Here is a 12,292-nt window from a genome sequence, read left to right on the forward strand (position 1 = left end):
CCTGTTCTTAAATCTAATTATTTTTGTTTAAATGTTGGAAATGAAATGCATACTTCCACTGTATTGCTAATTTGTGCGGCTGGCGTGTAGTAAATATTTCTTGGAGTGTAGGTGTTTTTTTATTTATTTTTTAAAGAATAAAATAGCAGTGTTTTGAATCTTTTGATGTGTTTAAAATGTAGCAGATTATTGAATACATGCTTTGATTTCATAACGAGGCAGAGTTTAGCACCTAAATCTCATAATTATACATTCATAATTTTTCATAACAATTTAAAGAAAAGTATTTTCTTCCTAGACGTCACAAAAAGGTCATCATGCCAGTATTATCATGATGTGTGTAGTTGCCTGTGATCTATTTGTTTTAAATAATTTCTGTTTGGTCTTAAGTGCATCTAAAAAGTGGCCTAGGTCTCATATCCTTGATTCATATACCAGTTGTGTGTCTATGTGCACCTAACAAAACGTTGACCTCCTAAAAATATAAAATACTTATTCACTCCTGGGTGGGTATTCATTTTGGACATGGAGTATTCTAGTTAAAGTGTAAACTTATTCTGCTTTTCTGAAGTTGTGTTGTGTGGAAATTTGCCAACGGAAAAGCTTTCTACCTGTACATTTTTATTTTACATTTTTTATTCCCCCATTTTTGTTTTTGTAATTTATGTAAAATTATCCAAAGTAACTGGCTGGCATAGTTCATAGAAAACGTAACCCTTTTTGAGAGCTGGAGTGGATGTGATAAACTGTACATAATACCGCGCTCCTTTCTATAGAAGGTTGCTGCTGAAAAAAAATAGGCCTAACATAGAAAAACAAAAAGAACGATTCCTGCACTCCTACCAATTAGGCTAAAATAAATAATGTAACTGGCTGGTATAGTTCATAGAAAACAAACCTTTTGTGTGCTGGCGTGGATGTGGTGCCTGAGTGACACAGCCCCTCCGGCACAGTGCAGTCATGTGACTGCAGCGGCCATTTTTTGGGAAACGAAAGAGGAAGGGTCTTTTTCTGTTCCCCCTACAGGGCAGATCGCCTCCTGCACTCCATGGGAATGCAGAACATGATCGAACTAGGAAATAACAGACCCTTACTACGTTATGGGGCCACGAGAGTCAGTCTCCATGATTTAGTGACTACGTCTTGGGACCCTCAAAGGGTTAAACAATGTGCTACTGGCCAATTTTGAAACTTTTTTTTTTAACAATCCTACTCCAAAAAAAGAGACGTTCTTGATTTATTCTTGTAGTGCTCAAGGGGGAGCATAAATAGTTTCTATTTTTGTACTTTTAAAACATAAGCAGATTCTGTACGTTGGGGTTAAACTCCAATATGTTAACCTTGCTCTTTCAAAGCTGCAGGGGCATTCAAAACATTCTTTTGCAATGTCTGTGTAATATTTTCCATTTGTTCTTTACAAGTAAACCTTTCTGAAGCTTAAAAACCCCAAATATTCGTTCAATTTGAATGCCGTTTCTTGTTCCAGGTAAGATTGTGCCAAAACCCGAAGCTCCAGTTGAAAAACAGCCCACCTTACATACTTGATATTTTACCCGACACATATCAACATTTGCGCCATATACTCGGCAAATACGATGACAACCAGAAACTTGTGCAGCTGAGCGAGAATGAGTATTTTAAAATCTACATTGACAGCCTCATGAAGAAATCAAAGCGGGCTATAAGACTCTTCAAAGAAGGGAAAGAGCGAATGTACGAAGAGCAATCGCAGGAAAGGTAAGGGTTGTCTTCATTCTCCGACATTTATTATTATTATTATTATTATTAACATCATTATCAATACCTACTTCCTGGAATGAACCATTTTTGCATGGGAATAATTTTATGTATAGTCATTTCACCCCCTCTTCCCCCTCTGTGTTTAGGGCTTTTATTAATGGGCAGCAAGCAATGAAAGGTGGTGAACTCATAGTATTCAAAGAATCCTCAGACCATTTAAATAGTATTTAATAGAGACAAATAGTGGCACAACATTTTAATGTCTGAAATTTAACCCTTCCTTCTGTTGATTGTACCCTGAAATGGCGTGCCACTATGTCTATCTTGAATACTATTAAGAGTCTGATGGTCCCTTTGAACACTAAAAGTGCGGCCACCTCTCGTTTGCTTATCATTGATACTGTGACGGTTTGGGGAATCCTGCCACGGAGACGCCATGCACCATTGAACCCTTTCTGAAATTTCTTCGGTGTAACAGAAGTACAGGGCGAGTACACATTGTTCTATTCTTCATGGGATCCATGCAAAGAAGCGGTTTCGATTAATTAAAAAAAAAAAAGAATTTGCTGTGTGGATCAGTTTGGGAGGCCTGCAATAATCCGTTACCATATATATACACTTGCGACTGGTTCCCAGATACAGGAAAACTGTAGGGGATGGAGCGCCACTTCAATTTTGATAAAGACGGCCCCATCGCCCCCAAGAAAATGAGCATTTCCCTATAACCTATCAGGTATGTCAAAAAGGCATCAAAAAATAGAAGTAAAATGGCTGCCAAATCTTGGTCTGATGGGAAGCCGGTCGTCATGCGGTTGTGACTTCCTATTGGACGTTGGACATTTTTTATGTGCTTAAGCACCAAGATTCTTTTAAGTTGTTCACATGTTAATTATTTAGATACTGATTATCAGTTATCACTGTTAAACACTTTTCTTATTCCTTTTGGACAGCCATTTAAATCCCTTTTTAAAAACTTGGCCGCAATATCGGTAACTTCACTAGTACCTCTAGAACCAGGGAGATCTTGAGCTGGAAATAGCGCGGTTTAGCTCTAAAGGGTGGATTGCTCCCTTACATTTCCAACACGTTTAATGTTGCTGTACAGCATTGCATGTTTTGCATGATGTGGTAATTACATTTTACCATCTGCGTGGAAATTCATGCAGGGCAATTTTAATGAATTGTAGACTTTTTATTTTTTAAATGCATGCACACGTCTTCCCCTCCTGATTTTAAAATGGTTTAATCTTGTTTGTGGCCACCGTCAGTGAATCCAATAGTAATGGGACTACAGTGTGCTATAATTTTTTTTCTGTACTCCTTGCTCTCTTCAACCAGTTTTTGTTTCCCTGACGTGCGATTTAAATTCAGGAATTGTGTGTCTTCCTGCAGTAAGAACTAATGGTAGTTGCATGTTCATTATATTACATTTTTTAGGCAATTTAATTTGTAAGTTTTGTTTTACAGGTCAGAGGTACAAATATTAAAAGAAAAAAAATATTTAAGTGTCCATAGTAATCAAATGCTTAGTGATCTTTACCTAACCTCTTGCGTGTTGAGACTGGATGAACAATCTCTCTGCAGACATCCTCCCTCCCCGCACCCCCTCCCCCACCCTCCTCAGTGTTTAGTTTGGCTAATGATGGCAGCATAATTCATTTTAAAGAATTAAAGAGCAGTCATTTTCAAATGGTATTGTAATGAAACGCACCCCGAGGTAAAATAGAAGCATACTTCATTTTACACAAGGAGATAAGTAAGTTTTTTTTACTTTTAAAAGACGTTGAATTTTTCTAGCCAGTTACATGGGTAGGTTACTTACAGAAAATGCTTTTAAGCTTTTGCAGGTCAGGCACCTGACCTCTGCCACTTCGAGCTCACCCACACCACCACAAGGCCCCTCTCTCCCTTTCCCCCATCCCCCCCAAGCAGTTCTCCCATCATCTCAGTACCTGGACTGCGGGCTAGACTGAAGAGTCCGTCGAATGGTTGACAACCCTACCTCAAGGGCCTCTAGAGCAGGGGTGCGCAAACTGGGGGACGCAAGATTTTATGAGGGGGGCGCAGCGCTTAGAGGCCCCGCACTCTTCCCCCAAAGCATTTAAATTAAATGCTGGGGATTGTGAGCAAGGCCTATGTAAGTTTGCTTGCCTTATCTGCGATGACTTCGGTTGACGCGTCGCCATGGCAACGTGGCGTCAAATGACTCCTGAGACCAGGTAAGGAAGGGCGGCAAAGAGGAATACGTTTGCACACCCCGCTCCAGAGGACATACAGGAACTTATGACGTTCAGGCTTAGTCAAGGGCACTCGACTCGACTTAATGAGAAAATAAGTTGGAGTGCTGAATAATATTTTGAAGGATTTCTATTTATGCATTAGTTTTGTGATTGGTAAATATGGACAAAAGTCATATTAAAAATGTAAATGTAGTAGTGCAAATAACAAACCTTGTTACTGAGCCATGCACTACAACTAAGAACATGTTCCTTTCATTTTATTGTCAGTCTGACATGTTTGATGTAGTGCAAAGTTCTAGATGCTATGATAGACCTGGGATGTGAAGATATCTTAGGACAGTGTGTGTGTGTGTGTGTGTTTCTTTACAGATGTTAGTCTAGATAAGTATGTCTAGGTATTTCACACCCTCCCAAGGTGTGTGTGTACATCATGATAAATGATGTGTGTGTATATTCATTCTGAGGCTATTGTAGTGAGATAAGATTCCACCATTTGTTACTGAAAGATCACATTATTTATTAGATTTAATTGGGTTTAGGTCCGTAGCGGTTAATGGTAAACTGAAAGATGGAATTACAGAACAAAGTGCACTTTATCTCCTTTTGTATTGACATTATTAATTTTTATGTGACTACACTTTACTTGGGTATTACAATAACTTCCACAAACTGTCTCTTATTCTGGAAATGATTTGAAAGTGCTTCCAAGCACACGTGCACTTTGCAACATCCTGTTCATATGTTTCCTTTTCTTCTTTCTTCTAATCAAACTCTTTATTTATGCCCCATGAGGGAACCACTCTAATTGCTTACAGATATGTGCATCACAAAGCCTCTAAGATGGGGGAGGAATCCTGTTGCAATAGTGGAAAAAAACTTTTATTGACTACTTGGGTCTAAAAGAATGCCACCTAATTTTATAAATTGCTTTGTGTATGAACATTGCGTTTTCCAAAGCATGTCTTGTTTATTTGTGGAGTCTACTCTTCATTAGGTAATAACTATTTGTTCACGGTCCTGAAGCATGTGTTTAAAGTCTCAATTGCCATTTTCATTGCGAGCAAATGAAGCTTTCTCCATATGTTCTGCAATTGTCTGACTTTTGATGGCGCTTTCGCCTCTGGAGGTTCCTACTATGGAGCAAGGCTTTGCAGGACTCCACATCTGTGAAAGGATTAGCGTTGGGATTCTAAAACAAGACCGTTTTCGATGTTTTTGTTTTTAACTCCTAAAAGTACTTGTTATCCTTTCCCACTAGGCACGCTACTGATTTTTTAATTTTTTTAAATTGTAAAGGCATATACTTCGTACAAGTCAACTGTTTAGTTTACTTTAAACATGCCATTGTTATAAAGAATAGGTTGTATTTTTAACTAATATAAATACAATATTTTATTGTAGCAGCAAGTTTTTAACCATTACATATGTTTCATAATCTTTATTTACAACGTCTAGCAAAGACATTTGGAAAGGAATATTATCCTTGTGTTCAGTTCTTTTTTTTTTTTAAGTTTATAAACCTAGCAAGATGAAAACCTGGGATTGATCTATGTTTAGTGGCATGGTTGACATGGAACAAAAAAAGAGAACCACAGCACATAAATGAAAGCCCCAGAACAGGTACAGGAAGCACACAATGTTTAAATGGAGAACATTGCTATATAAAAGTGACCATGTCATAGGATTATCATATTTGAATATTCAAAAAAGTGGACAATCCACAGTGGGGGGGGGGGGGGGGGGGGGGATGGGGAGATGTTTTTGCGAACTCGTGTGGTATTAAAGCAGCAGTCAAAGCTGCAGTTATTTGTTTTTTATTTATTTTTTTCCCCTTTATTATGTGCATCAATACAATTCACACAATAAGTTATTGGCAAAGATTTGGCTAAGGGGTTCATTAAATAGATGTCAGTGTAGCAGAAGAGGACCAAAGATGCAAAGTTCTGTGGGGGAGATCATGTGACCAGGCAGTCACTAGATATAATTGATGCACTGCTAAAGAGAGGGCAGGGCTTAAAAAAGGGGTATGCCAGAGCCTGTTTCAGAAGAGGAAAGGGATGTGACTTTGTAAATGGTTGCCATAGAAACAAAAAAGGCTAGTTACATTATAATACATTAAAATGTCATTCAGAGTTATTTAAGAAAAGAAAAAAAAGCTACAAGTATTTTATCATAATACAGAAGTGATTGTGAAAAAACCCACACATGTAGGATATTGCTTGGTCTGCAGCTTTAAAGTGTTATGCTGTGCACTACATATTGTCAGTCCATACTCTTCCCTCCACTCTCTCATCTCTCCTCCTTTCTCCATTTCTCAGCCCCCCACAACCTTACTAGCCACCCCCCCCCCCTCAACCTCACTAGCCACCCCCCCCAATCCCTCTCAGTACTGAGGCATTAATTTTGGGATTTGAATACGGTTACAGTTAAGACCTTGATAAAGTTTGCTCTTGGTGGCTTTCTCTTTCCAGGGTCCCAGCTTGGGCTCCCCTTTCTCTCTGTACACAATCCTATGATGCTGGGGCAACATGGGGTGGTTCTTCTTACTTGTAGTGTACTCCATCACTGTAACATCCTGCCTAATGCACAGTGCAATGACCTGGGCAATAGCCTCAGAGGGGACTGGCATCAGATCTGTTCTGGGTGTATTTACAGGGCAATTTTCTTGTAAGAACATGTCCTCCTTTAGCTCCTATTCTAGGGCCTCACTATAAGGGACACTTCCCTGCTCAATGGAAAACTACAACAGGCTCTATAGAGCACCTAACTATTCACAGCTTCGATCCTTTTCTTGGTCTCTCCTCTCAGCTACTCTCTGACTTTGGAATCCTCCTGTTCTCTCTTTCAGTCATCCGCTCTCTTCCGTTGAGAGGTTCAAAAACTTGTAACAAACTACTTTTTGCCGTGTAGCCCCTTCACCCCCACCCCAAGTGAGATTAGGACTGCCACTCCTTTTGTACTGTGGTGTGTACATGTGAGGTAACAGGAAGGCTGAGCACTTCCGCGGTGGTGTGGGGAATCATCACGACAGGTTCACGGGGTACCTTTGTTCATTGGTTGCAGCGCCTCCAGTCAGCATGGGTCCTCTGGATAGAAGGATGGCCCAGACTGACACCTTTTCTTTAGCCCAAGACAGTGAATCACACTGGTATCTGGTTCCATGGTATTTATTGCCGTGTTCAAGATCTTACAGGTACATCTCTTTCTTCCCCTGTGAAGGTCACTTCAAGGCTTGAGGCCCATCCACGTTTCCTCCTGCATTGTGCTCCTCCTGAGTCTCCTTGTGAGACCTTGGAAGTTGTTCACTCCAGAGAGAGGAAAAAGACACACCCACTTTTGGGAAAGTGCCAGTATTTATACCTTTTGGGTTGTGATTGTAACCCTGCCCTATAACTGTGCAGGTCTGGATACTGACAGGCCATCACATTCAGCATGTGACCCAGCCAGGATCCACCCCTCAAGCTGACACTTTCTGGCTGTTGCTAGGCCCGCCCTTGGATATATCAAATGTATCGAAGACTGCAAAAGCACACAAGGCTTTTCTGAAGGAATAAACCCATCCACTGCCTGCACCTAACAGGATTTACACTGGTAGGGCCCAGGAATAGAAGTAGCGGCTGGGGTCTATGCTACAGGTGCAATAAAAGGTATCGTACCATCTAATTCCTCCCCCTCATTTGATATTTTACTACATGGAAGAAAGGACCAACACGGCTACCCACTCTTCTTTGCCAAGATATTTTGGATAAGGTCACATCACTTTATTTAATATGGATGACATGGCTCACTTCTGTTTATTCATTTGACATCATCAGAGGCTTAGATCTAGGTTGAGCTCTAGGTTTCTCAGTGACGGAACTCGATAATAGTGCTTTGTAACCAAGAGGGAAATCAACTTGTATTGCTTAACTCGCTAAAAAAAGATGGCTTCTATAGCATTAAAAACTTTATGGTGGCATCCTGTACACGGACAGCAAAGAATCTTCAGTGCTAGACTCCAAGGCTTTAGAATTTGAAGTGGCAAGGGTTGTAGCTAAAGATGGGAGAAACTCAGAATCCAATTTGTGGCTTTTCCGAACTGGTTTTGCCAAAATCCGATCGACACATGGAAATCCGAAAGCGGATTGGGCACTAAAAAAATCAGCCCGTATACAGCTGAACCCACCTGGACAATCGACCGGTTGTAGGTACTTATTTTTTTTGTAATTTTTTTTATTTTTATAATCTACATTTTTTTTAATAACATTTAACATATACAATACAACACAATTTAAACCATGTCAGAGTTTTTATAATTCATCTAGTGTTATCCTTGGTTTCCTTTTTTGGAATAATTCCGGTTTGATCACCCTTCACCAGATCCGGCAAATATTCATTGTCTGTTCACTAAAATGTTGGTATTTATAAGTGATATTGAGTGATAGCTTGCACAATTTAGTTTATCCTTATCTGGTTAGGGATAGCTGTTATATGGGCTTCTGACATATATTGGGATAGATTTCCTCAGTTTCGTAAAGTGTTAAACATGCCCTGAATATATACTATGAGAGTTGGCAAATGTGTTTATAGTAAGGATGTGGTAGTCTGTCGGGGCATGGACTTTTCCCATTAAGTAGATCTTTCACCACTTTTTATCTCTTCCCACATTATAACCCATCAAGTATATCTCTCGTCTCAAGTGTAATTGTTTAGGTTTGCATATTCTTCATAAATAATTTTATATCTTCCTGCTTCTATATTATATAATTTCTCATAGAATAGTCTAAACTCTTTTTTTTTTTTTTTAAATAATTTTTGTATCCTGTGACACTACACCATCCTGCTTCTGAATTTTGTTGATTATTATATTGCTTCTGCTTTAACTGATTTACAGTCTATCCATCTTATTACCTTTCGCATAATATTTGTGTTTAAGCCAAGTCAATGACTTTTCTATTTTTTGAGTTGCTAACAAATGTAATTTTCCTCTAGCTGTTGTTAGTTCCGCCAATATCTCCTTATCTGCTGCCCTCTTATGTTTTGTTTGAAGGTCTTGGATTAATTTGCTTAATTTTATAATTTCGCTTTGTTTTTTCCTGAAGGAGGCTTTCTGAATGAACACTCCCCTTATGACACTTTTATAAGCTTCTCACAGTATTGCCGGCGATATATTTCCTACATACAGGCATACCCCGCATTAACGTACGCAATGGGACCGGAGCATGTATGTAAAGCGAAAATGTACTTAAAGTGAAGCACTACCTTTCCCCACTTATGGATGCATGTACTGTACTGCAATCGTCATATACGTGCATAACAGATGTAAATAACATGTGTAACAGGCTCTATAGTCTCCCCGCTTACGCACAGCTTCGGTACAGGTAGGGAGCTGGTATTGCTGTTCAGGACGTGCTGACAGGCGCATGCATGAGCTGCCATTTGCCTACTGAGCGATATGTACTTACTCGCGAGTGTACTTAAAGTGAGTGTCCTTAAACCGGGGTATGCCTGTAATTATTTCGCAGAAAATATTTAAGAGCATTCTCAGTCACTAATACTACATTACGGTTTTTCAGTAAAGACTCGTTCAATCTCCATGTCCACTCACCTTTCAGTTGACTTGTTTATAGATAAAGAAAAAATCATAAATACACATACAAGTTCCCAATTAACCAAAAATTGGGATCAGCCTTTTGATCCCCCATTTCTCGAGACCTCACAACCTAACCTATTCTCTCAAAATGGGTGGTACTGGTGTGGAGATATGAGTGGAGGCGAGTGCGCAGGCCTGGCCGGTCCAGCCATCCCTCTTCCACAAGGGAGGGAAGGGGGGAAGCAGCAAAATCAGTCTATCTACTCTCCATTCCGGTTATGGTACTTAATTTTCCTTATCCTTTTCTAGTACATATACATAATTTCTTACCTTATCCCTCAAACTTAATGTTAAGGGAACATTGAACCCTTAATTTATTATCCATAATACATCTGTTATAAAACCTTTGAACTGTCCGATACTATTATGTTGTCTTTTCCTCCTTGCAAAGGCATTTAGTTTGAGTTATAGTCATCGGCATATGTCCACTGCGTTGCGTAGTTTGGACCTCTAGTCTGGCAGTCGGACATAAAATTACATAGTCAAAAATCTGTTCTATTATAATAATTACTCTTCTTCACTCAGTGGTCTCTGTTTCGTCCTGCGGGCTCTTCCTGTCCCTGTTCTGCCGACCGCTGTTATCGTTGGATTTCTGTTGTTCTTACTACCCACGTCAACCCATAGTTGTCTTCTCCGCTCTAGGTGGAATCAGGTGGTTCCTGGTGTCGCGGAGTTCTGCAAATCTTTACTTGCTTTGGGTCCTGGAATATTAATTCTTTCAAAAGTTAGTGGGGTTTTCTCCGTGCCTGAGGACGGAAACTTTCCCTTGTTGTATAACAATCATTTTGGTAGGAAATCCCCATTTGTATCTCACGTTGACTTTTTGAAGGTGCACAGTAATTTCCTTCATTTCTCTACGGTGCTACAGGGTTAACGTGGAGAGAAGGTTATACAGCTGGATCTTGGCCCCCTCAAACTCTATATTGTTTGCCTCTGAGCTTTTGCATAAACACCTCCTTGTCAGTAAAGTCTTGCGTTTTTAATGACCGTGTCTCTCAGGGGATCTGATGGACTGGGTCTAAGCGATCTGTGTGCCCTGTCCATATTCCAGGTCCTTTCCTGTGATTCATCAGTCACATGGGAGAATAGCTTTTGTAGATGTGGGACCAGCTCTTGGGGTTCTACTGTTTCGGGTATGCCCCTAATTTTTATGTTAGAACGTCTCCCTCTATTATCTATATTATCCTATATGCAGGAGCATATTTTGCCTCCTGTACTTTGAGTTACATACTCCTGAACTATTGAGACTGTTCCGGCTTCTTTTTCCAGCTCGTCCACCCTATCTCCTAAAGTAGTAATGTCTTCCCTTTTTTTAAAATTTTTTATCTTGGACCGTTCGGGTTTAAGCATTAACGTCAGGTCTGTCAGCAGCTTTTGTATATATTCTTTTGTCGCTAAATTCATCAAGTCTGCTTTTGTGGTATATTCTACCTGGCCTTCAGTCATTTCGGGTTCCCTTTCTTTCCATTGCCTCGGTGAGACTTGCGAAGTGGCAGACGGCGCTCGCGAACCCACCGCGTGCTTCCGCTACCTCCGTCGGCCGGAACATCTGAAGTGTTGTTTCCACACCTGCAGCCTTTTTTTTTTTTTTTTTTTGTAGTGGGCATTTTTTACAGTTCTACTGCTGCCTTGCGTGTCTATTATGTTTTATTTAGCTTTTGGGCAGAATTCGTTGATGCACTTAGTGTATAACTATGTAGTTATTTTGTTTGGCTCGTGTAGTGCTCCCCTGTGGTCCCAGTACCTAATTTAGACGGGTGTCCTGTCCATTGCCTGCCACATCTCCCCTGAGCTCCCTTACTCACTTGTGCAAGCGGCTGCCATCTTAAGGCATGGGGCTGGGGCTGATGAGCATGGACAGAGGATGAGACACGCACTCAATATCAATGGTAATGGAGGTGGGATACTTAGCTGCCGGTGCGCTGGTCCTGGGGAGCTCCTGTAGTCCCAAATGTTCCAGTACAAAGAAGAAGAAGAAGAAGAAGCAGGTACACGGTCTTACTCAAAAGGAGGTTTAATATGCCATAAAGTCCAACGTTTCGGCAGTCAAATACTGCCTCTCTCAAGGTGAAGGCTACCAAACACAAGAAAACAGTCAAAATATATACCACCCCCCTGATACTCACCCCTCCCCGCTCTGCCACATAACCAGGATGTTGACGCCCACCTGATGACGTCAGAGCGACCGTATGGTGCCCCCTAGTGACGTCAGCCATCCAGGTCTAAATCCCTGGCAATACAGCATGGAGCTGTCTTGGAGGACTGCAGCCACAGCCACACCTCTCCCCAGACTGAACACTCCCCAATGATGACGTCAGCGTGACCCGGCCGTCAGGGGGGGGGGACGAGGGGGGGGCGTGCACCAATCAAGACTGTACTCACAGGGCTGGACAAAGATGTATCCGTCGCCATGGGATCAGTGTCAGAGCAGGGAGGAGTGAGACACTCCTACGAATCACCCTGAAAGTGTAAATAAACCACACACCAAAATATTAATAAAGCATATGTGCACAAAACTAATACAGCAATATATATTAAAAACATGTGACTGTATACTGCTGATGACATCAGTATAATCCTGCAAAGTTACAGTGAAATGCCACATAAGAATATGCAGTACATCAGTATTTAGAATATATTAGTTTGTATACCTAGGTCAGAAATTGGTACACACAACCAG

At 40.6% G+C, this 12,292-nt stretch overlaps 1 protein-coding gene across 5 annotated transcripts in view; it reads left to right on the forward strand.

Moving 5' to 3' along the window:
* CBLB (Cbl proto-oncogene B) overlaps positions 1–12,292 on the forward strand; it is a 132,246-nt gene that overhangs the window by 26,695 nt on the left and 93,259 nt on the right. For 4 of the 5 annotated variants that reach the window (XR_012799856.1, XM_075590093.1, XM_075590092.1 and 1 more), the window contains exon 2: positions 1,487–1,737. The exons of the other annotated variant lie outside the window; for it this stretch is intronic. Coding sequence is in view for 3 of the 4 variants with exons in the window: in XM_075590093.1 (XP_075446208.1) it covers positions 1,487–1,737 (251 nt within the window). In the remaining variant the exon portion in view is untranslated. The remainder of the gene's footprint in view (positions 1–1,486; positions 1,738–12,292) is intronic. 5 annotated transcript variants of the gene reach the window in all.

Source organism: Ascaphus truei, chromosome 3, assembly GCF_040206685.1.
Source record: "Ascaphus truei isolate aAscTru1 chromosome 3, aAscTru1.hap1, whole genome shotgun sequence".
NCBI classification, from domain to species: domain Eukaryota; kingdom Metazoa; phylum Chordata; class Amphibia; order Anura; family Ascaphidae; genus Ascaphus; species Ascaphus truei.